This window comes from Ascidiella aspersa, chromosome 4 (assembly GCF_963924565.1).
Source record: "Ascidiella aspersa chromosome 4, kaAscAspe10.2, whole genome shotgun sequence".
NCBI classification, from domain to species: Eukaryota; Metazoa; Chordata; class Ascidiacea; order Phlebobranchia; family Ascidiidae; genus Ascidiella; species Ascidiella aspersa.
Genome location: NC_139450.1, coordinates 30,569,454 through 30,595,470, shown reverse-complemented (window position 1 = coordinate 30,595,470; position 26,017 = coordinate 30,569,454). Strand labels below are relative to the sequence as shown.

The 26,017-nt window shown below is 37.8% G+C and overlaps 1 protein-coding gene across 1 annotated transcript; it reads left to right on the top strand.

Annotated features, from left to right (window-relative positions):
- Positions 1-4,004: 4,004 nt before the first annotated feature.
- LOC146157441 (T-box transcription factor TBX20-like) lies at positions 4,005-25,557 on the top strand. The gene is made up of 9 exons (XM_083388212.1): positions 4,005-4,248; positions 8,902-9,145; positions 9,784-9,920; positions 10,398-10,534; positions 17,524-17,682; positions 18,692-18,768; positions 22,816-22,889; positions 24,111-24,249; positions 25,347-25,557. The coding sequence occupies exons 1-9, from the start codon at positions 4,005-4,007 to the stop codon at positions 25,555-25,557; spliced, it is 1,422 nt and encodes a 473-aa protein (XP_083244338.1).
- Positions 25,558-26,017: the final 460 nt, after the last annotated feature.

Genomic DNA, 26,017 nt, shown 5'->3' with positions numbered 1-26,017 from the left:
GATACTGGCATTCAGTTTTATTTGTAAGTTATATGGAATAAAATGTATCACGCTCAAGATTTCGGTTTTACAAAAATATTGTAATGCGAATTTTACATTTCTAACCCTCTATCTTATTTAGTTAATAAAAAAGTCCTAGTCTAAAGGGTAATTCTATGAACACGTTTTGGCTTTGTTTTTTTTTGACATTTCCTTCATGTTGATGTTATTCTGGTGATGTTTGTCAGATCCCTATAGAAGTTTATTCTTATTGCCATACGTTGTTTAAGACACAGCAATAAATTAAACAAAAATCCTAACTTTTCCACTTTTTTTAAATAACAAAAATCCAAAATATCATTAGCCTCATGATACAGAGTTCTATTTCATTCCTATGAACACTATCTACGTTTAAGTTCCAGTTACAATCAAAAGTTGCCAAAAAAAAATCTAAGTTACCTATTACTTACTTTTTCCTTGTTAAAAAACAAACCCGTAAGACTGAATATGTGCGATAAACCTAGTTTTCAGTGTTAACCAGAAATATGAGCAAACGACTCGCTTTATAGAGCGTGAACGTTATTATTCTGCGCTTGTATTATAAAAAAGCCCTAAATGTTATCGAACACCCACCTACAATTCGCCCCGGCACAATTCAAACTTTCAAGTTCCAATAAAAACTGTGCAATATGAAAAGCATTCGTGAGGGTGTTTGAATATTTCAATGTTCAGGCTTTGGGCGTTTATTGTTGTCGTTTAATTGTAGTTTGTTTTGGTGTTTGTTCATTTTCGATATTGTGTCGTTTTGCTAGTGAAAAAAATGGGTTTATGTTAACATTCTGAAAGCTAAGCCAGTACCTTAATACTTTCAGCGCCAAAATAACATTTCGTTAAAAGCATAACGTCCTTAAGGGCGAAACATTCTACACTTGTAATATTTCGAAATGTATAGTAGCGTAACGGCATGTATTCAAACCATCGTGGCACTACTAAACCTCCACGGACATTCATTCTCATCACTTATAAGTCACCGCCTTTTTCCTTCCAGTGTTAGACGTGCCATTGCCCGCTCTCCCTTTCTTGTAGGCAGTAGTATGCTGTAGCTCCACGTACGCATTTGTATCTAGCTTGCCTGCTGCTTTTGCAAAGCATTTCACGCCGTCGTCGTAAGAAATAAAATCGTGACACATATCGGTGTGCAAAATTGGTGGTGAAGAAAAGATTGATTTTCTACACGAAAACCAAAGTACCTTTTTGGAATTACAAGCAGAATAGCAGCAGTAATTTAAATTTAATTACCATGGGGACTAACCCGTAAAAAGTTAACAGTTTATAACACAAAACTATGGGTTAAGGTTTTCATTTCAAACTAATAAATTTAAAATACGAACAATATTGCTTCTCTAAAGATTTTCCAACCCGTAATAACCTAGTGGAGTTGTGGTACAGTAAAGTGTAACAAAGTTTTGGTTGTAGTAAGAATATCAAAGTCTACATAAATAGGTAGCCTTTTAAGCGTTTCGAATAATACTTCATTTATTTTCAACATAATTATTTTTCATAATAATTGGAATAAAGAATTGTTCGAAACGTTCAAAATGCTAAACCTACTTCTGTATGGGCTTTGATTTTCTCACTACATGTTCCAAAGTTGATCCAGAGAATTGCACATTTTAAAGACAAGATTCACGTTGCCCCAACTAAGTCATGCTATTATGCGAAATCCCAAGCCACGTTCTGCTTGTTATTCCAAGGAAAAAAGCCTTATGTGCAACAATATTAGGCAAAAGCTACAGGTTAACAACAAAACGACTCTTATAAACACAAAATGAAAAAAAATGTGTCGTTCTAGTTGACCACAAAATGTTATTTTTAAACAAGGATGGGTAGTAAGAAATATATATTTTTTTTCGAAAAATCAATTCTGTCGGAAATATAAGACATAGAAACGACATTTCTCCCATAGGCCGAATAACCAGCGAATTAATCAATGAGCTTGCATGCAGATAACGGAGCAATTATAATGAATTAATATTCGTCATATAGAAAGCCGAACTTAATTCAAAAGTTTACTTCCTGGTGTGTTAATGTGACAGCAAGTCGTTATGACTGTGTGAACCACACGCTGCACATGACACTTGTTTTTGGTTATCTGATTGAATGTCACACCACAACAACAAAATCAATTCTTCTTTTGAAGCGACCCGAGAATAAATAAAATGACAAGCTTTAGTTTGTCGATATAAGCAGCAAAGCTGGATGGTTTGACCGGCGTCATGCCACAATTTAGCCAAACGTATAGGTAAGTTTTTACACGAACAGCTGTTTTCATTTTGACTGCAAGCAGCAATACTCTCACATTAGATGGATATCATGTGTATTTTAGTCATTCCACTATAATTTAAAACCGAAAGAATATTTTGTTTCAACGTTTAATGATGTTAATGGCTAAAATATAACTAAGATTAGTCTGAAGCCAGTCGAAATAAAAGAGTTATACAACACGTAATAAGAATATCGAAGCCCATACAGAAGTTGGTATCATTTTGGACGTTTCGAATAACTCTTTATTCATTTTATGTTGAAAATAGAGTTATTCGAAACGTCCAAAATGATACCTACTTCTGTATGGGCTTTGATATTCTTATTACGTCTTACTACAACCTCCAACCATTATGCTCCAAAGTTATACAACACTTACACAACAAACAACTTTGGAACCAAGTGAAGTTTAAATGTTTGAATAGAATAGAAGCATATGAGTACATTTTACAAACTGACCAAATAAGCCTATACTTTGTATTCTGCTCCGCCGAGATAAATCTAACTTAATATTAAATAAAACAAGTCAAGTATTTCATTGCGGCCTAACCTTTAAGGTGTAACCGTATCACTGAGAGCATTTGTGTTAAGAGCATATATGGCATAACTCATTACAGCACCCTAAAAATTCTGACAGCAAACGACAAAAATCTGGGCTTAACAGAGTGTAGTTAAACGCCTCGCCAGCCCTAGCGCAAGGCCATCCTAATGAGATTAGAGGAGAAATCAAAATGGCGCCCCATCGCTGTTGGTGCGACCAAAAGTCTGTCGTGTTTTAGTTTAGCCCGACCAGGCAAGCTGTTCGAAATCGAAGGCGGTTGTCGTTTCAGGTGAATTAGGGTGGGGATAGAGTTAAGCAAGTCAACTTTTGGGACCATCGTGAGATATGTTGTAAGCGACCAGATAGCGCAATTTAGTTTTAAAAGCTGAAGAGGTAGAATGATTCTACAGTAATTAGTTAGCTGTCAAAAGCTTAAAAATATATTATTGTAATTTCGATACCTAAATGTAGCTTATTTAGTTCGACTAACTATACAGCATCTTAGTGTGTAGTGATCACTGTAAGATTAACCATTAGGCTGCTAAGACTATAGGATTAGGCCCAGGAAAAATATCGGCTTCCAATTTTTTTAAGGTTAAGTTTTTGTAAGGCATTTCAATTTTTCAAGTATGTATTTTTATTACTTTTTGCAGTTTGTTTGCAAAATTAGGTCCTTCTTTAGTAAACAGCCGTAAGCCTACAGTGCCCGTTTTTCGGTCCCAGTAGTGTTAATAGTCAATTGCTAAACAAATGCACATCACCTTAAACTTTTAGCATTGCTTGGCATGTATCGGTTTTTTATCCTATATTCTCGTGTTTTCAGTAAACAGCACGTTCAAAAGTTTTACAGACAGAAGAAATCAGATTTAAGACCAAACAAGAATACCAAAGCCCATTCAGAAGTAACTATGTTGAAAATTAATAAAGAGTTATTTGAACGTTCAAAATGCTACCTATACTTCTGTATGGGCTTTGATATTATTATTACGCCTTACTAAAACCTCCAACCATTATGCTCCAAATTTGTAAGACCGTTTTGGACAAAAACGCTAACAACGCTTTCATCTTCCTGCAGTTTTTATAGAAGTTTAATCAGCCCGAACAGATTGCATCAAAAGTTCTCGAAGAATATTTACCGAAAAGCAAGAACCGCTGTCCCTAAATGCACAAACAGGAACAGTCGACGGAAAACGCCATGAGCAATACGTCGGCCGAAGATTTGGCAGAAACAGCAGCGGCGGTTCCGACCGTGAACGAAAAAGGAGTTAAAATGTCAGCGCGGGCCAACAACTTCTCGATTGAGGCGATTATGTCTGCCCAGCGTACCTTGGCAGATCGCAAGGAAATTGACTCTGAGGAATCTCGATCGCTGACAAGTGAGGAAAAGTGTTCCACTCCGGATATCGGTAAGTTAAGCCTAGAACTAACGATATACTATAGCAGGGGTTGTTGAAATTTTCTTTTACCGCGGACCACTAAAATTGTTTTTTTTTTGCCTTGCGTGGACTACGGTAGGCTAAAAAAATAAAAAATGACGTCAAAAATTTACGTCACAATACAAATAGACTACGAGTCTGCTTATTTTGGTCAAAAATTGTGAAAGTGAAATGGAGTCTTAATGCGTTTAGTTCAAAACCATTTTATTTTTAGTTAAATTGTTTTCTTTGAAAAATTGATTTCTTCTTAAATATACACTAATATTTCAATTAGGCCTTCATGGACCCCCTAAACTAGTTCACGGATCCCCAAGGGGTCCATGGACCCCAGGTTAAGTACCCCTGTAGTATAGCGATATAAAGCGAATGAGTAGTTTTTTCAAGGACCCGTCCTTTAAAATCCTAATTGGGCATAGGATCGACACAAGTATTTTATATTGGTAATTTTTACAGCACAAACAAATATGAAGAGAGGTCTTCAAATTTTAGCAATGGAGCACAACCGAAAATTTGGGGTTGGGCAGAAATTTTGAACATTAACTAGTAAGAGTGTTTTGTTTGTGACACCGACTAGCGATTCAGAAAAAGACAAGAAACGCTGCGTGTAGGCAAACTATGATTTAATAACTTGACACTAAAGCTGCAACCTCACTAACTATTTACAACAAATCAATATGTTTAAAAGTCTATTCGTCGCTTCCCGCCAGTGAGGCTCGTTACAACTTGATCGTTATTTTCATTTATCCTTTTACAATAAAGCACACATAAATCTGAGAGCCGATAAGAGTACAATATTTATAAATTTTGTGGGGCCATGGCCCATGTGCCCCCTGGCTATACGCCTATGCAATGCACTCGTTTTTAAGAACGCTTTAAAATGCTATTTGGGCCTGGGATTTGCACAACCCTTATGTTTGACATTATTATAACACAAACAGAGATAATGAAATGGCTTCAATTTTAGTAAATTTGCAAAACGTGTAACGCATTTCATGCGGAACACGTAATCGTAGTGTTTGGCATGCTATTATATACAATATGGAATGTCCGGAAACCCTTTTTTACAATTGAGCCGGAATATTTTGGGTTGTGTTTCTATGAGAGGCATATAACACTTTTTAACGTCTAGTTTAGGTTCGCAAAAATTGGAAGACAGTACATTTAAGCGAAAAACATACTTTGGTCAAGTTTGCAAAACTTTGATTACGTATTAGTGTCGTGGTACGAACAGACCTAGTACCTAGTATTTTTTTCCCATTATACTTGTTTTAAATAAGTAATGAATGACAGTTTTAAAGGGGGTCGTGACCACTGGTGGTTTTGTTTGAAGCATGCTAAGAAATGATGGCTTAAATTTATCTGCGGGCAAGATTCCAAAAGACTTAGACGAATTTCCTATTTTGGTTACATATATAAAACACAATAGTGAAAAGACTCAATTTCTAAGCGTGTATTCTCCTATTTTTTTTCAATATAGCATAACACCTCTTAGACTAACTAAATATTGCCCTGCGTTTTGTTAAAAAGGCTTAAAAAGTGAAAACAAAAAATAATGTCAAAACTTTTCATGCAAAAATAACACTAGTTAAAATTGTTGCCGAGAAATCAGTATCAACGATGTTTTAAAGTAAGTTTAAGACTTTGAAATATAATTGAGGGCAGTTGTACATTGATAAAAATACGGTTGTGTGCTACATCAAACGCTAAAGCTCTTAGCGTATAAAAAAATACAAAAATTAAATTTTCTATAATCGTTTAATTCAATGACTAAACGACAGAAGGGTACGCGTAAGTTGTTCGTTGTACGGCTTAACTTGATTAAATTAACTTGGAATGAAGTTAGAGTTTCACCACAGATTCCAAACGCAAGAAGCGAAATGGTAAATTTCCGAAAAAAATAGCGTTTTTTATATGGCGATTTATAAACCAGAGACGACTGGTAAGAACTTACAATCAAGGCAGCGGCATTTATGGTCGTGTCGTGTGCAGCTGTAGTAGCGTTGTGCAACCGCGGTATTGGCCAATGGGGTCTATATGGAGAGGGTCGCAAACGTGCAATTTATATGACCATTTTGGAGCATAATGGTTGGAAGTTGTAGCAAGACGTAGTAAGAATATCAAAGCCCATACAGAAGTATAGGTATCATTTTGAACGTTTCCATTAGCTCTTTACTTATTTTCAACATAGTAAAAGGGCACTGATATTCCCAAATATTCTGCGGTTATTACGGCCTCAAAAAAAAAACGCTATACTCGTGAAAGGCTGAAAACCATTGGGCATATGCAGTCGTACACATACGTTAACACAGTGGTCGGCAACCGCCGGTCCGCGAGGAGTTCGTCACCGGTCCGTAGCAGGGTTGCTAGATTAAAATTTTGATTTAAACACAAACCGTACGTAGGGTAGGCCTATACGTACAAGCCGGAAAAAGCTAGGAAAAGTAAAAAAACATTTGAAGTATTTTAATATCCAAATCACATTAACTTTCGTTTAAATATACTCCATGGTTGATCGGCTTACTCCTAGTATGTACAATACATCGAAAAAGGGCCAAAATATCATGTTTGTTGATGCTTAACCGTGTTCAACCTAAAGTGCAATAAAATCAAATCATGCAAACAATGTCCCTTTCCTTTACTGAGCATTTGTTGTTTTTAAGGCCGATCCGCGACAAAATTTCAGTTTTAAACCGGTCCGCAGTGCAAAAAAGGTTGCCGACCCCTGCGTTAACACGTATACGGGCTGCGGATGGCTTGCCAATACTATAGCGGGAGTTTCACAAGGACGATGCCGGCGCGAGATACGGGAAAATTTCATTTCGGGAATGGGCTCGGTTTGCTGGAAATAATTCCTCGCCACCTTATCGCCGTTGACTAGTGTAGTGACATCTGATAACGCTCTAGCCAAGATCGATGTAGGGCGGGTGTGTTATTAAGTCTAGGGCCGCTCGCCGCCATTACTGTCATGACTGCTGTCGTCCGCCCTTCCGTGCAGCGCGCGTCGCGGGTTTATCAACTCAAATCGCCGCGACCCCCGCCGACAAATGGCGACCCCCGACGCCGGCTCCTGTCGAAATTATAGATCTGTGGCCGCCGCTTCGACGTCCGCGCCCCGCCGCCTTTGCGCACCGCGTTAGACCAGTGTTGTAAACAAGTAGTTTTGAAACGACTCAAGTCCCAGTCAAATCATTTGTGAAATAAGTTAAGTCAATGACAAGTCTTTTCAAAAAAATATGCAAGTTAAGTCCCAGTCAAGTCATTATTACAGCCAATCATCTCCAAGTAAAACCACTAGTGTAATAGTACAACGATAAACCGTTAAGCTAGGTAAACTCGTCCGATTATGAGCAATAATGAAACTAAAAAATAACAAAAAAATAACATATATTCCATGTATAGCTCACTGTGTTAGACCAGTGGTTCTCAAAGTTGTTTTTTCATATTTCTCCATTACTAACACTAGCATTGCCGATTCCTGCCCAGCAACAAACAAGAAGTATTCTACATTTTTATTTATTACTTTAAAGTATCCTGCTGACAGAAAAACAAACCTACAGGAAAAGAGTCGAAAAAATCTTTGAATAAATAAATCAGCCTGTTAGTGTATATAACCAATTAAATAACTTATTTATTTATTTATTTGGCCTCACTAATTTCTCCCTAGAACAAATTTCCTTCCAAAAATTTAAGATTCCTCCCAAGGGTGCCAAGTGGCTCCATTTGAGATTCACTGCGTTAAACTCTAGCATGGTTTCTTATGCTCTTGGTGCCTCACTGTATAAACAAGTTTCACTGTAAAACAATTAATTTAAGGGACAAGAAATCGAGTATTTCGTGTTCACTGCAAAATGCCAAACAAAACCCCGATTTATCGAATTTATCAACTCATAGTCGTATTTTCGTCAAGGTGCCGTTTACTAGCAGTTATGAGCAATCCAAAAACTCTACATAGTCACGATAACCATCTGTAAAATCTTCAGTATCAAAGTATCAGGACCCGATTAGTCATTAAATTTAAACTGCAAATGTGCTGCTGTTTTTTTTTTTTTTTTTTTTTACTGAGGTAGATAGACATATGTCGCCAAACAGCAAGTTTTGCATGAGACCAATATTTGGTATTTTTGGTTGTTGGTTTTTATTTTCAACAAACTTCGTCTCTAGTGTAGAAACGAAGTGCAAAGAAACACTCTAAACTATATCGTTGAGTATTAACTCGACACAAAAATAACAAAAATGCAAGGCCGGATTAAGGGCACTGTAGGCCTAAACTGTTTACTAAAGAAGGGCCTAATTTTGCAAACCAAGCTGCAAAAAGTAATAAAAAGACATACATGAAAAATTGAAATTATTTACTGCTTTACAAAAATGTAACTTTAAAAAAAAATTGAGGGCCGATTTTCCCAGGGCCAAAGGCTATATCCTTAGTAGCCTTATATAGTTAAAATATTACACTGCATAAATAAAAGTGAAGTAATATTTAAAATCATCACCAAACTAAAGACCATTTTTAGCCTAATTCATTTCAATACCAGCCTGTATGTCATATAGTTTCTAAATGATTTGATTTGAAGTCGGGTTGAGCATCAAAACACAATTTTAACCTTGGGCCCCGAATTCTTTCAGAAGATTTAGCGGACGACAGTGACAAGCAGTCCAATCAGGATGACTCCGAGTCTCATAAAAGTCCAGCGACGTCGGCCGACGCGACCGATGCAACCGACGTGGCCGACGGCGCCGACATCTTACCGGCATCCGACAAGCCAAAGCACTGTGCGCTGAAGGAGCTTAAGTGCTCACTGGAGACCAAGGAACTGTGGAGAAAGTTTCACGAGCTGGGAACCGAAATGATCATCACCAAGTCGGGAAGGTAGGATTAAGGCAGCGGTACTTATTACTATGTACTGTGCGGCGTAACAGGGTTGTTCAACTGAGGTATTGGCCCCATGGGGTATATATGGGGCGGGACTTTTTAGTTGTCAGAAGAAATGATCATCACCGGGGAGGTACTTATTACGTATGACTGTAAACCTTTTATAAACATTGCTAAATATAGCGTTGTTTTGACAAGCTGGTAAGATTAGGAATTGGTGAGGAATTTTTACAAGTTTACTTTATTCAACAAATATTCTAAAATCAAGAAAAACACACAAGTCTTAATTTTAAATAAAAAGTTTTATGGGAAATGATCCGCTGGTCTGATAAAATTGCTTCGCGGGCCAGATCTGGCCTCTGGAGCGTAGTTTGCCCAGGCCGGCCTATAACAAAAGTTTAAAAGCAGCCTAACTTTTAAGATTGTTCTTCTTAAGCAGGGGAATCAGGGGGCACTGTATAAAGACAATTTGTATTGGGTTCTCGACAAGCTTTCGCACATTCATCAGGTCAAAGTAGAAATGAAAACAATTAAAATGCACGTAAAAGCACAAGCGCAAGTAAAAGCGATAAGAATGGCGACGTGAGACACACGCTCGCAAAAACGCGTTTTCTTAAGCAGTAATTTCTTTCTAGACGCATGTTTCCCACCGTTCGGGTTTCCTTTGCAAATGCCGACGTCGGTCAGAGCTACATTGTGGCGATGGACATCGTACCGGTGGACAACAAGCGCTACAGATACGCCTACCATAGATCGAGCTGGCTAGTGGCTGGTAAGAGAACTTTGAGAAGCACGCTTCATTAATATCTCAATGTCAAATTTTAAGGTTTTGACTGCACTTAAAGGTTTTTTTAAACTATTTTCCAAGATTTAAACACTATAGGGTGTAGTCGTTTCTGTGCAATGAAACGCTTCTTAACATTTGCTATCCGATTGTTTTTGTTCTTCGTTGACAATATAAAGACAAAACATTTAATCACAAAAGTTAGTTTTGAGTACTAAAAAGTGGTGTAAAAGTATGTGGAATGAAAAAAATATATATATATCCTAAACCTTGTTGTGCGTCAAAATAACGACGAATAAACACGATTCACAAGTTCAAAAAAGTCAACGACAGGGATGCGTTCATTTTTAACAAAATCATTATTAACTGAAACTGTGCGTTTTGGAACAATGTAGTCACTGACCTTGGGCTAACAACTTTCGCAGAATTTGTCTCCGTTTTTCTGTAACGCGACCGTGTTCACAGGCAAGGCTGACCCACCCCTCTCACCCCGACTCTACGTTCACCCCGATTCGCCCCTCAGCGGGGTCCAAGTCTGCAAGCAAATGTTCTCGTTCGAGAAACTAAAACTGACCAACAACGAGCTGGACCAAAACAGCCACGTGAGTCAATAATTTTAACTGATCAGGAAAGCGCCATTTAATAACGTTGTTGTTTTACCAGCGCGTTTACGCTTTTTCTGGCCATGGACTATAAACGTGTATACTTCAAGAGGGGTACATGATCACTGTACTATCAGAACTCCACTAAACCGAAACTAACAAACTGCCATTTCATTTCAAAGTGCAGATCGTCAGATTTATTGTACATTCAAATAATTCAGCTTAACTTAGCTTTCAATAAAGCATGTTACAACGTAGTACAAACACGCCTCGTAAGTCCTTATCTCTAGTTGCAGTAGAATTCGAATACACTGACATCGCAGAAAAAACTGGTCAGTTACGACCTCGATAGGTAGGGTGCAAACGGGAAAAGGAAATATGCCAGAACTTTTTAAACAAACCTTTCGAGTATAAATTACTATTAGAAATATCGATGCTTGCTCGCTATCAAATGCTTCAAACATTTCTAGTTAGTTTTCTTGTGTTAACAAGAGGGAATCGTTTTTGTGGCAGGCTGCATTAACAATAAAACTCACAAATTCATTTCCTTTTTTTTTTAATTTAAACCAAGATAAAGGTTGTTATCGTAAATAACTTTTAGCCCACGGTTGAACATTACTGTCAGTCCCGCTAAGTTTTTGTTTTTTATAAACTTAGAAAAGAGTCAATAGGAACTAATAATTAGATAATGAGAGCGTAAAACTATAGGTTTGGCATAACATATCTTTAATATTTTCTGCACGAGTATAAAAGAAAGAAAAACCGAATAGAACATAATATTCGTATTTTGTTAAGTTCAATTATAATAATATTCACAAATAAACATTTGTTTCAATCATGTGTTTGTCATAAGGGCATAAGTGTCAGTTCGCTAAAAGGTTATCACGATATTTCTGCATACGTTCTTGCCTATTTAGCTTAAAACACGACTAAACGGTGTTCTGGTTGTCCCGCGAGTCCCATCCGACATTTTAAAACTTGTAGTCGTGAAAGTTTGCCTGCGGCCAAGTTCACTGTAAAGTCGGCCATTTTGTCAACAGCACTTTCTTTGCATTACTCGAGGTTTAATCAATATTGCTTTATCGTTCACCCGAATCGCTTTTTACGACAGCTTAGGTATTAGGGAACTGTATTAGTACGTTCCTCGCAATTAAATGTTTATTTTTTTTTACTTTTGTCGTTAAACTAGTTCTTGGCATTTGCGAACAAATCGATAGCAATTTTGATCGAGGCGGCATATCAGTGTTTTAATAACTTAAGTCAATCTTGACTCAAGTACACTTAAGTCAATCTTGACTTAAGTGCACTTAAGTAACTGCTTTCAAATGGCTTGACTTGGATCGTTTTGGTAAATTGACTTAACTCAAATATTTCAGACAAATGACTTTACTTCGATTTTTAAGATATTTATCTTAAGTTTTGCACTTGAACCATAAGATTGCTACATTTTGTTTTGTTTTGTTATATTTTAGTTGAAACATTGCTCATAATCGGACGAGTTTACGAATTTTAATGGTTTATCGTTTTATCATTATATAAGTTTGACTTTTTGACTTGAACTTACGTTATTTCACAAATCACTTGACTGGGACTTGCCATTTTAAAATAACTTGTTTACAACACTGCTGCATATTAAAAGTTTTGTTTGCATTAGAAAAAACTTATTTAATGTGTCTGTAATATATTCTTGGTGACACGAGTACCTTGCCATAATTGCTGTATGCGACGCTGTTTTGTTTCCTGGCCCGAATTTACCACTCAGTGGATAACGCGACAACGTCAGAGCAACCGCGTCCAAAAATAGAAGCCATTTCCATGTTCCAAGTCGAAGTGTCGAGTGCTTGATTTCAAAAGCTTATTTTTATCTGGCGGTTGCGTGTTAGCGATTTAGCGCGGTCGCGACTGTCGCGATATTCGCCAACAGGCAACTTACACCCAATGAAGATTAATTGGCCACTTAGAGTTATCAACTGCAGAACCTACCGTCTACACTTTGGCCAGTTTGAGTGCGAACTGCATGCTGGTTTGCTGGCGCATCTTCAAAGCGAGGTCTTGTGTTCCGTATGTCCTTGTATTGATCCTATTGTGTCGAGCGACATTGCGTATCTCTATAGATCCCGTTGACTGCCTGTGATTGAAATACCAACGTCGCTGTTTTAAGCAAAATTGCTTTTTTTTTAAATGTTAAAAATATAAAGTCAATCAGAGTAATATTCTTAACACTGATGCACCACGCAACCAAAAAAAATCATGCAAACAGTTATCTTTCATTTCTGTATTCCAAACACAACATTGCTGAAAAATGTGTGTCATAAACTAACATCTGACAACTTAGTCAACGTTTGGCACACAATAAGCCAAAAAATATGTTTATATATTTACCTGGTTAAATTAGAATGATCGAGTTTGGACTTAAACCTTACTAAATAATCGTGAATAAAATGTCAGATGAAAAATATATTTATTTACCAAACAGCAATCACCCCAATTAGTTAGAAAATATGACTCAATTTCACACAATCACACAAAATCAATTAGGAGAAAAGCTCATTTTTTGTCAAAATAAATAGCTAATTAAGCTGTTGACACAAAACCACTGAAATAAATCTCGAAATTACATTTGTCTAAAGACACCAATAACACATTCTAAAAAGGCACACATTTTTAATGTTTCCGTTGATCGCTCTACCTAAAAGCAGAATTTTAGCTGTTAAAAACTTTCTTTAAGCACTCAATGCTGTATTACTGATATACCAACATAAAACTACGTGTCACTGCAATTTTAGACACTGAGGTCACTAAACCCGAGTGTGTTTGCTTCCAAAGGGCCACGGTTTTATAGGAACACAAGTGACCTGTAAAATGGATGAGCTTTTTACAGCCGAGTTGCTATTTTGGTCGGCGCAGGGCACAAGTTCATTAAACACAAAGCGGTTCAGAGATCGGGCGCAGCGATATCGGGGCAAACCGTTACGTAACGGTACGATACGATGAGATGATACGAAATCAAATAACAAAGGCGTGGGTGTTGATAGTTGGCGTAGTGACGTGTGAGGTAATTTAAACGCTTGTTGTAAGCGAAAGGCTCCAGATAGAGAGAAAGCGATAACGGGCGCTAGCATCTATTTGTCAGCTGGCCCATCGACCTAAAACCACGCCGAGGGACAATTGCGTAAGAAGCGCCGTCGTGAATCACAATGAAGAGAAAGTAAACGTTCTCTTGGATTTGTGGTGTTCATCCCGGAGTGAGACACGAACTGAGCTGCCCTCGAAGTCAGATTGTCCGCGTTTCTCTAATCGCCAAAGTCGCAATCTTGCGATGATCCCGAGTCAAAATTGGCGGTGATATGGGTTTAGCTGCTTTCCGAAATAACACTACGGCGGAAAATATCCGGAGCGCCTTGTTTAGGTCATTCCCTGAGGAGTGTTTTTGCTCCTCGGGTCACATTTAAACAGATACAGTTGCAGTCTTGCATTTCGAACTGCTAAGATTGTTTTGTTCTGCAACCAATGACCAACCACTTGGAGATTATTTAGACCAGCCTTTCTTAACCTGGGGTAAATTTTCTCGTTTTAGGGGGTAAATGAGCTATCAATCAAAATATCCACATCAGCTGACAGGATAGAAAAAGTGTGCAAGCCATAGGTATTGGTGGCCTACTTTCCTAGTTTAGATTAACTGCTAATTCGAAGTTAGCCCGAAGTAGCCTATTAATTCTTTATCATCTAGCGTCGGTAACATTATTTCTCGCGATGATATCTATTTTAGTTCATTGGCAACATCCTTATCTCTCAGTAACTTCATTCTTACATCATAACTGATATAATTTACTGCTCGTTTTTAAAAAAAATAAAACCATTTTATATAATTGGGGAAAATCTGATATTCATCTTTGTTAAAAGGGTAAAACATACAAAAAAGGTTAAGAACCCCTGATTTAGACGTTGCAACAACAGTGAGCAATACTCATGAGATAATGTAAAAGGTGGCAAGCTAAAACGTGAGCGGAGTATATTACTAAGCAGTAGATACGTATAGGAAGTTTATGAGGTTTTGTGAGAACCTCATATTTTGACCTCTTCTCTGTTTGCTCAACGACTCAAATTTGCCGACTTGTTATGAGTTTGTCTATTAATGTTTAAAAATGCCAACTTCTCTCGCCTTCATTAAAAAAAGGGCACGAATGTACGAAAACAAGAGACAAAAGTATACAGAATTATTAATTAAAATAAATGAAACAGTCACGTATGTAGCCTACGGCAAAATAAATACTTTTCCGTTTTGCGTGACAGTGAATAAACAGTCAAAGTCGAATAAACTGTTAGCAGATGTAACTGTTTTTTAAACATGTTTTAAAAATAAATAGACATTTCAGATTTGTTAGCATTTTTGACCACTTTCACATTTGATGCACAAAGTTTATGCCATTTTGTTTATAAAACGGGTGAACCCGGCATTATTAAACCTAATTTCATTTTTAGTTTCACCTTTAGGCCTACCTGCCGAAAAAAGATCCAATAGGGGAGAAATACACATTCGTACTTAGCAGCGCCACAAATAGATTTTTCGAAAACAAAGTCCAATATTCCCTAAAGTGTCGAGGCCGCTATTTCAGCAGTGGGCCCAGCACCCTAGGGAAGCACGAAATGTAGAGGGGCGTCACGCAAATACGTCATTGCTGGGTTGAACGGCGGAAAAAAGTCGACGTCGTTATTTTGCCGTCATCTCTTGTTCACTTTGCAAGAAGCAGAGCTCGAAATCTCGACCCGCCTATTGGAGCAGGGATCGAAATTAAGACAGAGTGCAGGGAAATGTAAAAAGGTCGAGATTTTTTCCGTGAAATTAAAATGGTTGTTGTGCAGTATTTGGATTTTAAGGAATTTCATTTTTTAAGTTTTTTCAAGTCACATATCTTTTTACTCTGGCCAAGGAAAATTTGCCACTACTGAAAATTAAGGGTTCCAGGTCGAAAATCACGTGGATAACATTTTAAACTATAAGGAAAATCTTGAATTGCTTTATACTTAGCAATTAACATTGGAAGGTAAATTTTATCGCAGGAAAAGAAAAGTCAATGAAGTTCAACCAATTGTTTTTGATAAGAAAATAACGATCGCGATTTACAGAAAAATGCTATTTCTGCAGTTTTCCTTTTTTTAAATACACATTTAGAACATATTTATTGGTTGGAGGTCGCAGTTTTACGTATACTCTCGACAACAAATCCGGAGCACAAGAAGTTACCATTGTTCCGAGTTTTTCAAATAAAATTCAAATCAATTTTGCAATGACATAAACCTATCCCCTGTTAGCCGTATAGCCTCGATTACGACTTGCGCCTTGTGGCAAGCAGGCTTGGTGTGGTGTGGCTGGCTGCTGGTGGACTTGGTGGTGTCGTAAAAGCCAAGATAAAGGCCCAGAAGCCGTCAACGACCCGAGATAAGACGCGAAATGAATGAGGCGGTCAGATTGCTGGCCGCCCCTGTCATCAGCGAAGACAGTGGGAGGAATTTCACAGGGAAGCGTGTTTTTGTTAACCCCCTAAAGCTTGTGTTAATTGTCAAGTATACACTCATATATTTTTTCGCTGATCGAAATTTAGGCACCGTTTTAAGGTAGAAGTAAATTATGGAATAAGATAGCCGTTATAGCTCCAATAATTTTTTACCAAATTTAAACTCCACATTGGACTACGTCAAACAATCTTACATACTTGATGGAACAATGTTTAAAGGTTATACCGTTGCGTTAAAAACACTTATAACTGGTCCATAAATGCCTAATTTTAATATTAGTGCATTTAAGAAGAAATCATTTTTTCAAAGGAAAGAGTTTAAAAGGTTTTGTACTGATTGCAGATTTCTGAAGTATAGGTACTTGTATTGTGACGTCAATTTTTAAAGTCATCTCTGAACTTTTCCTGTCTACCGTGGTCCACGCGTAGCCAAAAAAAATGTAGGTGTCCGCGGACAAAATTGGAGAACCACCGCTCAAAGCAATTTGTAACTTTGTGCTGTAAGAAGAGAGTTGAAAACAATAGTGTGAGGCGACTCCAGTAAATCGCCCTCCGCTTGCAAAGCCCCTGTCGCCTTCCCGAGATACGCGAGTTCAAGTTGAAACAGCCCGCGTGCTTCTGTGCGGCGACGAAGTCCGCTGGGAAGTTAATTTGTCACCTGATAAGTGAGGCACTCGCTCGCGTCAGGCTTAGGTCAGAGTCGATGAAGGCCTGCTGTTCATGCTGCTGTCGTATGGTCTGTATGGTTGAGCCCGCTTTTTTTGTTGTGACCTTGCGTTCTGGCTCGTCGAAGTAAGCGGTTCTTATGCGAGTCACTTTGGTATTGGTCAATGAGGTGGGCGTGGCGTTCAAATTGCGGGCTACGAAATGCCCAGTTTACGTTTTTGTTCGCTTTACAGGTCACCCATTTTTTTAGCTGTTTCCAGTAGTGGCTTCGAAAACCATGTTTTAAACCCTATCGGTGAAATATGCTGAAGAGTTAAAAAGAAATTTGAGTTTTTTGAAGTGGATAAACTTTTGACTAGCGATTAATATATAACCCAATAAAATGGTAAATATGAGTATTTGATGTGACGAAAACCCAAGGTCCAGGTAGATCTCTTAACAAACGTATTTTAATATCGAAACAACCTTCACCCAACTATACTTCATAAAGCCGATATCCCTGGAATGATAAAACACAGTTTCAGGAATTCTTGTCTGAATCAAAATACATGTCAGCAGTGCCATGGAATACAGCTTAAAAATTAGGACGTAATTTAAAATTAGGACGTAATAAGAATATCAAAGCCCATACAGAAGTAGGTATCATTTTGAACGTTTCAAATAACTCTTTATTGATTTTCAACATCAATATGCTCCAAAGATTTAAAATTAGATATCAGCCATTTTCTAAGAACCAAATCGAGACCATCCAATCGCTTAAAACCGTAAAAAGTGAGGCCAAAGTGAACTTGTATATTTTTTAAACAGGTGATTCTTAATTCGATGCACAAATACCAGCCTCGCGTTCACGTGATCAGAAAAGACGAGGAACTTCGAGACCTCGACAAGCTTAATCCGGACCAGTACAAGACCTTCATCTTCCCGGAGACCCAGTTCACCGCCGTCACCGCATACCAAAATCAATTGGTGACTGACACAGGCCTATTATACTTATAAACAAACTAATTGGCAGTCAGAAAAACACTATCCTTCGCCGTGTATTCTCATAGTTATACCACGATATTTTTTAGTACATAAAACAGCGTTTATTCATGACAATATTTTTCTCTAGCATAAAAAAATTCTTTATCGTTTCTAAATATAACGGAATAATACGTTGAAGTTACGAGTCTATTTAAGATTTAATCTAGTGGCTTTAATTGGTGACTGACACAGGCCTATCTTGTAAACAAACAAATTGTCAGTCGGAGAATCATAATAGTCGTCTTGAGTTTCATCATGATATTTTTAGTACCCAAAACAACGTTTATTTAATACAGTGTTTTGCAACTTTTTTTGGCTTGCGGCAACCTAAAGAAATTTTAAATGTTCGCGGCACCCCTTGCTCCATATTTTTTCCGAGTGGTTAACTGTAGCGTTACAATAAACGAAATTGAAACGTCACATTAACTGTGCAACAAGGTTGAAAAAAACCTTTTTAATTTTTGGCACTTTTATCCTACACAAAAAATTGTATCAAGAAGCTTACCAATAGAGCAAACATTGGAACTCAAAAAAAAAATTGGGGTGCAAAGAGATATTTCAAAAAAGACTTTGAAATATCTCTATGCACTGTTAAGCGTTAAAAATGGTACTCTAAAGTGCCGCGGCAAACCGATTGAGAGGCCACTGATTTAATACTATATTTTAGTTTTGCAAATAATTTCTTTATCACTTTTAAATATAACGAAATGATAAGTTCAAATTACGAGCCTGTTTATCATTTAATTTCGTGGCTTGCAATCAGATGACCGACCTTGGTTTATAATTGACTAAAATTTTAGTTTCAACTCGTCAAATTTCAGTAAGTCTGCACATAAGTTCCCAAACGATAAAGCAACGCAAACTTAACTTTCGCGAAAATTAAAGCTGCATCCACGAAAACAAAACAAAGGCAATATTCCATTCAAGCCTCTTTTTCGCATTTTGTTTCCAGATAACAAGACTAAAGATCGACAGCAATCCATTCGCCAAGGGATTTCGAGATTCTTCCCGTATGAACGAATACGAGAGGTCAGTGAAAATTAAGCTAACGAGACTTACGCATAAATAAACAACATGAGTAGCGACAGCTGAAAATCTAGAATTAAACACACCACATTGGTGTTTGAAATAAACTTTGCCTCTTTTAATTATGTAATTGAAATAAATGGGTGTCATGATTTATCGGGACATCGAATTATAGACATATCCTTGTATGTTTACTGTTGTTGTCGGACATAACCAAATTTTACACACAAAATAACCGATTTTAAGAGAAATTTCGCTTCAAAGCCGGGATGAGCATTTGGTAGTAACAAACTCTAAATAAAATTAACAAAATTTTGTTTTAAAACAAATTATCAAATAAAAAACACAACAACCCGAATCATCAAACAATCTTTGTTATTGTAAACAAAAACAAATGTATACAAAGTTTTTACGCATTAGTTTTGCGAAAAATCAACAACTTTAGTAATGTAACGTCAAGAGCTTCAGTTTGAAGCGGATAAACCTGTGGTTATTTTCTTGAATATTTACTCATCTTATATTTAAATCATTATAGCCAACTTTATTTCTAATTGAATTAGCAATCTCCACCATCAAAATGGCTACATGGAGCATTTCATAGGATTTTTAAACATCTAAAGATTAAAATCATGGCAAATTGAATAGGAAAGACAACTTAAATATCTACAAAAAGAGATTTTAAATTAGGGATCCTAAAACCGCTTCTAATGTTAAACATTTTTAAATGCACGCTTGATAAAAGGTTTCGCTGCCAATACCTGTCAAGGGATTTCAAGTATACCGAAAACGGTTTATTGTCAAGCAGCGGTGTCATTCACCTGGCGGTCCTCGCGCCAGCGAAACCAGCGACGGGGGCTGTCAACGTTAATTAGCAGCGGCGGCTCTGGGTGAAATGGGGGTATAAGTGGCCAGGAAGGCAAGGGGGTCGCGTTGGCAGTAAAGGGGGGTCGAAAAGAGAGACGCAGCGCGCTTATATAGGCGATCGATCCTTTTGCGGCAAAACGGGCGAACGCGAGATCGAGTTATCGCAATTTTTCGATCGCTTTCTTGACAGCTGCCTCAGGCTAATAAGCCGTCCACGGCGCGGCGGGCAACTTGGGTCAGGCCCCGCCCTTTCACCCCCTCCCCCAACCGGGCAAAGGCCCGCCAGCGCCGAGGCCCAATTCCCAGGGAGGCGCGGATAAAAATCGCGTCACCTCCAAGCCTCGAGTCAACATCATTACAGCAGCCCCGGCATTAATAATTAAATGGCCGTTTGAAGCAATCCCTGGTCGGCCCGCTGCCGCCTGCGACTTTCAACGCCGCTTCCACGAACGTCGCCGCTCGCGATTCGCGCTATTTCGCAATTCTTCGCGGATTTTTTGGATTTTATTTTGGCTGGTTTGGTTGCCGTATAGTTCATATAGATTGCTGACAGGCCCCCAATCTTTTTCGATTCTCTGACAGCTGAATATCTTGTTTTGTTGGCCAGGTTATTTTACTTCTAATTTGTTATTTTTTGTTGCAAAAAAGGCCAAACTATAAGGTAAAGCAAGGATATAATTCGCTTTTTTTAATGTTGTTTTTTTAACCCCTTCACGTCGTAAAAAAATTGCGTAATGCATAGTGTTGTCTTATTGATCCATTTGATCGCGGCAAAAATTTCGGCAAAACACTCCAGAAGGAGGCTAGACACTTGCGGTATATCAACACTTAAATACGGAATATACCATAGGTTCGAGGCGGGCGCGCAAAAACATCGAAATATACGTAAACTCAGCAGGCAAAGGCTTAGATTTTTTCACTTCGCTTACACTGAAGCTTTCACGTAGGATCCTGGCCGCAGTAAATTCACGTCATCGCCTGTTCAGCGCATGCGCACAAGCAGCCACGCGCGCACGACAGAGCAGCGAGAGGCCGCTAATGAATAGCTGGTATTTTCTCGCGCGCTCAATGGGGGGGGGGGCGCTTAAGCTTTGGGGAGGAGGCGGCGGGTCACTCGCGCCCGGCGCTGCCAGACAACGAGCTAACCACGTTACCGTCGACCCGCGCCTTTCACAGCACTTGATAAAATTAGAAACGATTTCATTTGCGCGCCCGTTAAAGGCGCCGCACTTTGCCTGATGCGATTAGCAGCGCGCTGCATCAATTGACGACACACCTCGCGCGAATCATCGCGGAAAGCCCGCGGCCCACTAGGAGAAGGAAAAAAAACGAACGCGCTCCATTCTGCATTCTGTTGCCCCTTCTGCCGCTGTTTTTGCTACTTTTTTCTTCTAAACACTAAACCTTGATCGAAATACATCAAATCTAACAATCGGATCCAATTTCTGATTTTGCTGATTTTTAATTTTTTCCTAAAAAATGAACGTTGATCAAAATACACCAAACTAACAATCGAATCCAATTCAAACATCTTATACAGCAAGGCTCGCCCGCGGCCCACCAAGGAAAGGAAAAATGAAATAAACATAAACAAAGATCGTCCCTTCTGCATTCTGTTGCTCCTGCTGCCGCTGTTTGTGCTACTTTTTAATTTTTTTTCCCTAAAAAAATGAAAAAAACTGCGACGCAAGATTGGATGTCTTTTTAAAATTTTGATCGCAATACATCCAAACTAACAGTCAATTTAAATTCAAACTTGTTATACAGCAAGGCAATAGGTCGATACTATAGTTTTGCAAAATTGAAGCTTCGTACTCGTGGCAAAACAAAAACCACTTCAAATGAGCGTCTACTGGTGTTGAGAAATGTAGAAAGAGTTGTCAGAAAAGTAAAGAGTTTGTCAGAAAAAATATAGTAAGAAGTTGTCGAACTTTTAAATTTTAAATGATTAAGGCAGTTTTGAACGTGGGGGCCTTGAGTCGCTTCAAAAAGTTAAAACAAAAATCAGGAAAACCTCAGTAAACATAACAGTGTTTTTTTACTTTTTGTCTAGATTTCGCTATAAACGCTAAACAAGTCTTCTCAAAGAGCGCCGCAAATTTATTTCCCCCACAGAACCGCCTAATCGCTATGCCTGTCGGCAGGATTGATTTTCGTATCAGCCGCGAAAAGAAAAAAACCCGAGTGGGCCCTATAGCGTCGTCGCCGCTGCTGTCGGCAATTTCCAAAACGTCCGAAGCGAAAAGGCATTTTCACGTTAATTGGCAGCCAACATGCGATTACAATTAATTTTTCACGGCTCCGTCCGCGCGCGCAAAGGACACGGTACGCCTTTTTCGGCGAGCCTCGAGCGCCCGCATCGGCGTCAACGATCAATCGTAACCAATTTCGGCGAAAAGTTAAATCGTTTTAAGCGTTAAAATGTTTCGGCGCTTTTTCGCGAAAAATCGCCGAAAATAAAACGGCTCTCGCCCCCCCCTCCCCCCTGGCTAATTAAGTGCCGCGGTTGGGGAATGCTTTGTTTCGCCTGGCGTCTATTCGCAGTCAAACGGCGGAAATAAAGCGCGGTGAAAGCGGCTGAACGGACTTCTACCAGTAAATTGTTTTAAACAAGTCATTCTGAAATGACTTAGGTACCAGTGAAGCATTCAAGTCATCCATAAAACTATACTTAAGACCTAGTTAAGTCATTTTCAACAAATAGCAATTCTTGCACACAAGTCATTTCAAAATGACCTAGGTAACAGTCAATTCATCCGCAAACTATACTTGAATCCTAGTTAAGTCATTTTCAACAAATAGCAATTGTTTTAAATAAGTCATTCTTCGGGACCAGTTCAATCATTCGCAAAAAAATACATCAATAGCGCGAAGCACATTTGGGCTGTTTAATTTTTAGGTCCTCGCTGAAATATCTTAAAATCAAATGCCTGACTATGAAATCCAGCAAATTCTGTTCATGTTTGAAAAACATACATTTAATAGCACTAGTATCATATATGTTACACAGATAGTAAAGATAACAAAGATTACTGGACAAAAAATGCCGTCAATGTTCATTGGCTGGAAGTTCTCCTAGTTTTATGCTGTGCTGGTTTGCTTCTGACTAACGAAGTGTTGTATAATGCAAAAATAGTGGATTATAGGATTCATGTGTTTATAATTAACTTACTTACTGTGTTTCAGAGACTCCGTGGAAGGTATTTTGAACGATTCGCGCCTGGTACAACCCACTGCCGCCCACTTGAGGATGCTTGAAGGTACACATTGTTTCGAAGCTGAACCTTTCAAACGCAAAGAATAGGTTATCATATTAGACAGTGGTTGGATCATGTCAATTTGTCAAACCAGATAATACATTGGCTGAAACATTAAATTTTGGCCGGACTTCATTAGCGCGACTTCGAAATTCATTGAAAATACGAGGGTGTCTATAGAATCCTTTTTTCATTAATATTACTTAGGTATGTTTAGCTAAGCTGTATAGTTAAAACTTCAATAACCCACTACGACAAAAGTCACTTGTAACTGAAATCTTAACAATAAGCCAAAAACGCATTGCTTTAATGTAGTGGTTCCTAAATTGTGGCCACGAACAATCGGACCACTAGTGATCCATCGAGTTACAAAAATATTTCAAGTGTAATAGCCTATGGTGGAATAGCGGCTTTCTTAAATTATTATTATCTCGTTGGAACAAAATGCCTAAATGTGAAATCATTTTACCCTATTAATGATTTTTTTTATTTTTCTCTCATTTGAACCGGTGGTCTGAACACGCCACCGGTTTTCCGATGTGCAACGAATATTGTTGGTTACATATTGAACGCTTAAATGGCACCTTGTGATATTCAAATTAAACAAAAAAACAAATAAAAAAACAGAGAATTTTTTTAGATAAAAAGAAGTATTTTCTATTTTATTTAACTGATTCCTTTTTTATATTAACTTCTTCTACCAAATGGTATTGTGCAGTATTGTACGGACTTAATGTAATAACTCGACTTAAGTGGACTTGAGTCACTGTTTTCGATAACTTAGGTCTTTTTGACAAATGAATTCACTTGGACTTAAGTCATTGAGTCAAATGGCTTCGGTTAAAAAAAAGTGTTTTCATAAAATTGGGTTATTTATTTCATTTTTTGCACGTAAATAATTAGTTTGCGATATATTGAGGTTTTCTTATCTTTTAGTTTAGTTCTTGCGTATATTCGGACAATTTGACCAATTTTAACAGTTCATTATTTTATTTTCATTTCAATAACTTCACTTGACTTGCTATAAAAATGACTTGACTGGGTCTGGAGATGGGCAACTTATAATTTGGACGGGGATTTAACTTGTTATATATTATTTTAAAATGACAGTAGTTTACACACTGGTATAATGAATAAAATAATAATTTGTCAGATACATTTTGTGTTAGAATACTTCGATCGCAGGTTTGTCCTATTTATAGCATTTTTTTGTTTCTTTTAAAGCCAACGAACAGGAATTTTGCCGGCGTCGGGTATTTCCAGCGACCCAAGATATCCCCAGATTTGTTCACAATCTCACCGCATCGAGATTCGCCCCTGTTTCATCAGCAGCCCTTCCATTCCGCTGTATTCCCCAGTTCGGGTAAGTTAAAACAATCACCCACTTGAAAAGTTTTCAATATTCTAGCTGTTTGCCAATTTATTGTAATACCGATACCCCGATGTTTTGGACAAAAAGTTCCGCTTTTAGATTTGCTATAAAATAACATCATTGCTATGCTTAATCAATAAACGTTTAAAGGTATTTTTTTTAAATTATTAGGCCAAAATTTAGTTTGGCGTTCAGAAGTTTAGTTTTCAAGTTTTTATGCAACTTTATGTTTGGATAAATAATACCGTTTTTTTATCGGCTCCAATCTGATTTTATAGTTGGCTACCGGTAGCTTCTCTACATCTCTGTTTTTTGTACAATATTTTATAATAGACGAGAAAATCTTTCCGTCTCAACAATGTTGATATGCAAACTTGACAACATTTTTCATAATAAGCAAATTTCAACTTATCGATTGTCCTTTAAATTCAACACGCGTTTTTTTTTAAATAACCCTTTGAACTACAATCGTGAGCACTCATTTTGCAACAAAAAATAAAGATTAACGAAATATATGTCACCTTTAAGGCGGGTAGTCTTGTAAGTTGCAACTAAATAAAGTAGGCGGTTTTTCCTTTTATCTGCAGCTTTCAACAAAGACGTGCTATAATGACGGCATAATAGACAAAAAGTGCGCCATAATACATTTTCAGTTTTAACATGGCCGACAATCAGCAATCGGCCAAAAACACGTTAAGAAACACATATAGACAAAAGTCTTGCTTCTAATTTACGCTTGCGTGCAACTTTTTAAAGCAAAACCCACTTAACCGCTTTAAAAAATGCAGAATGAAACAAGTACTGCAACATTCTGAATAAAACCATCGTCGAACTTGTAGTGTAACCAAATGTAGACGGGTCTGGAATTCTACCACAGCGTTTAATTATTAAATCAAAGCACAATGTTTGTGTTTGGTGAAGGTTGGTCAAGTAATATTACTTAATAATATTGCTTAACCTATCCAAACCCAAATAATGTTCGCTGTGGTAGGATTCTAAACCAGCTCCCAATTTATAAAGCAATGCCTGTATTTTCACATTTTCCACAAGAAAGATACACACTAAAACTTGCCTTGTTGCAATCAAAGGTCGGTTTTCGGCATGTCCCTTCAGCGCAGCAGCACTCTCCAAGCGGCGGCAGCTGCCTTCTCACAGTACCAGCAAGTCATCCGTCGTTTTCACCCGTACCTGGCGCACGGATCAGCACCGTCGCTTGGCAGTTTGCTGAACCCAAGTGAAAACGCACTCGGCAGGCAATTGCACCTAAAGCAAGACACTCAACGAAATCCGCCGAATTAAGGGGCTTGGAATGCTAAAGTGAGTGCAGATGAAATGATTCTGTCTCTGTAAGTTTCAAGTTGTGCCAACAGGGTTATTTAAATGACCGCAGTGGAATTTAGGTTTCCCTGCAGGTTATGCCAAATTTTATGTTACACTGCCGTGGCAATATTTGCATGTTTTTTTTTTCGAAAGACTGTCTGGTTTGTTAAAAATCTATTCAATGAAATGTCACAAATAGAAATTAAAAAAAGTGTAGTAGATTGCCATAACTTTTTGTTGATTTTATGTATATATTTATACAGCATTTTTTTCACGAAATTTAGCTTGTTTTAATCAGACATCACTCCAACCTGTAAAACCACCCTTTGAAATTTAATTTTAACCAACTTCAAATGCGTAACATTGGTCCACAAGACCTCGACTGTTTACTTTAACGTCATGCTGCTTTCAGAAATATGTTATTCAACTACCTTTTATC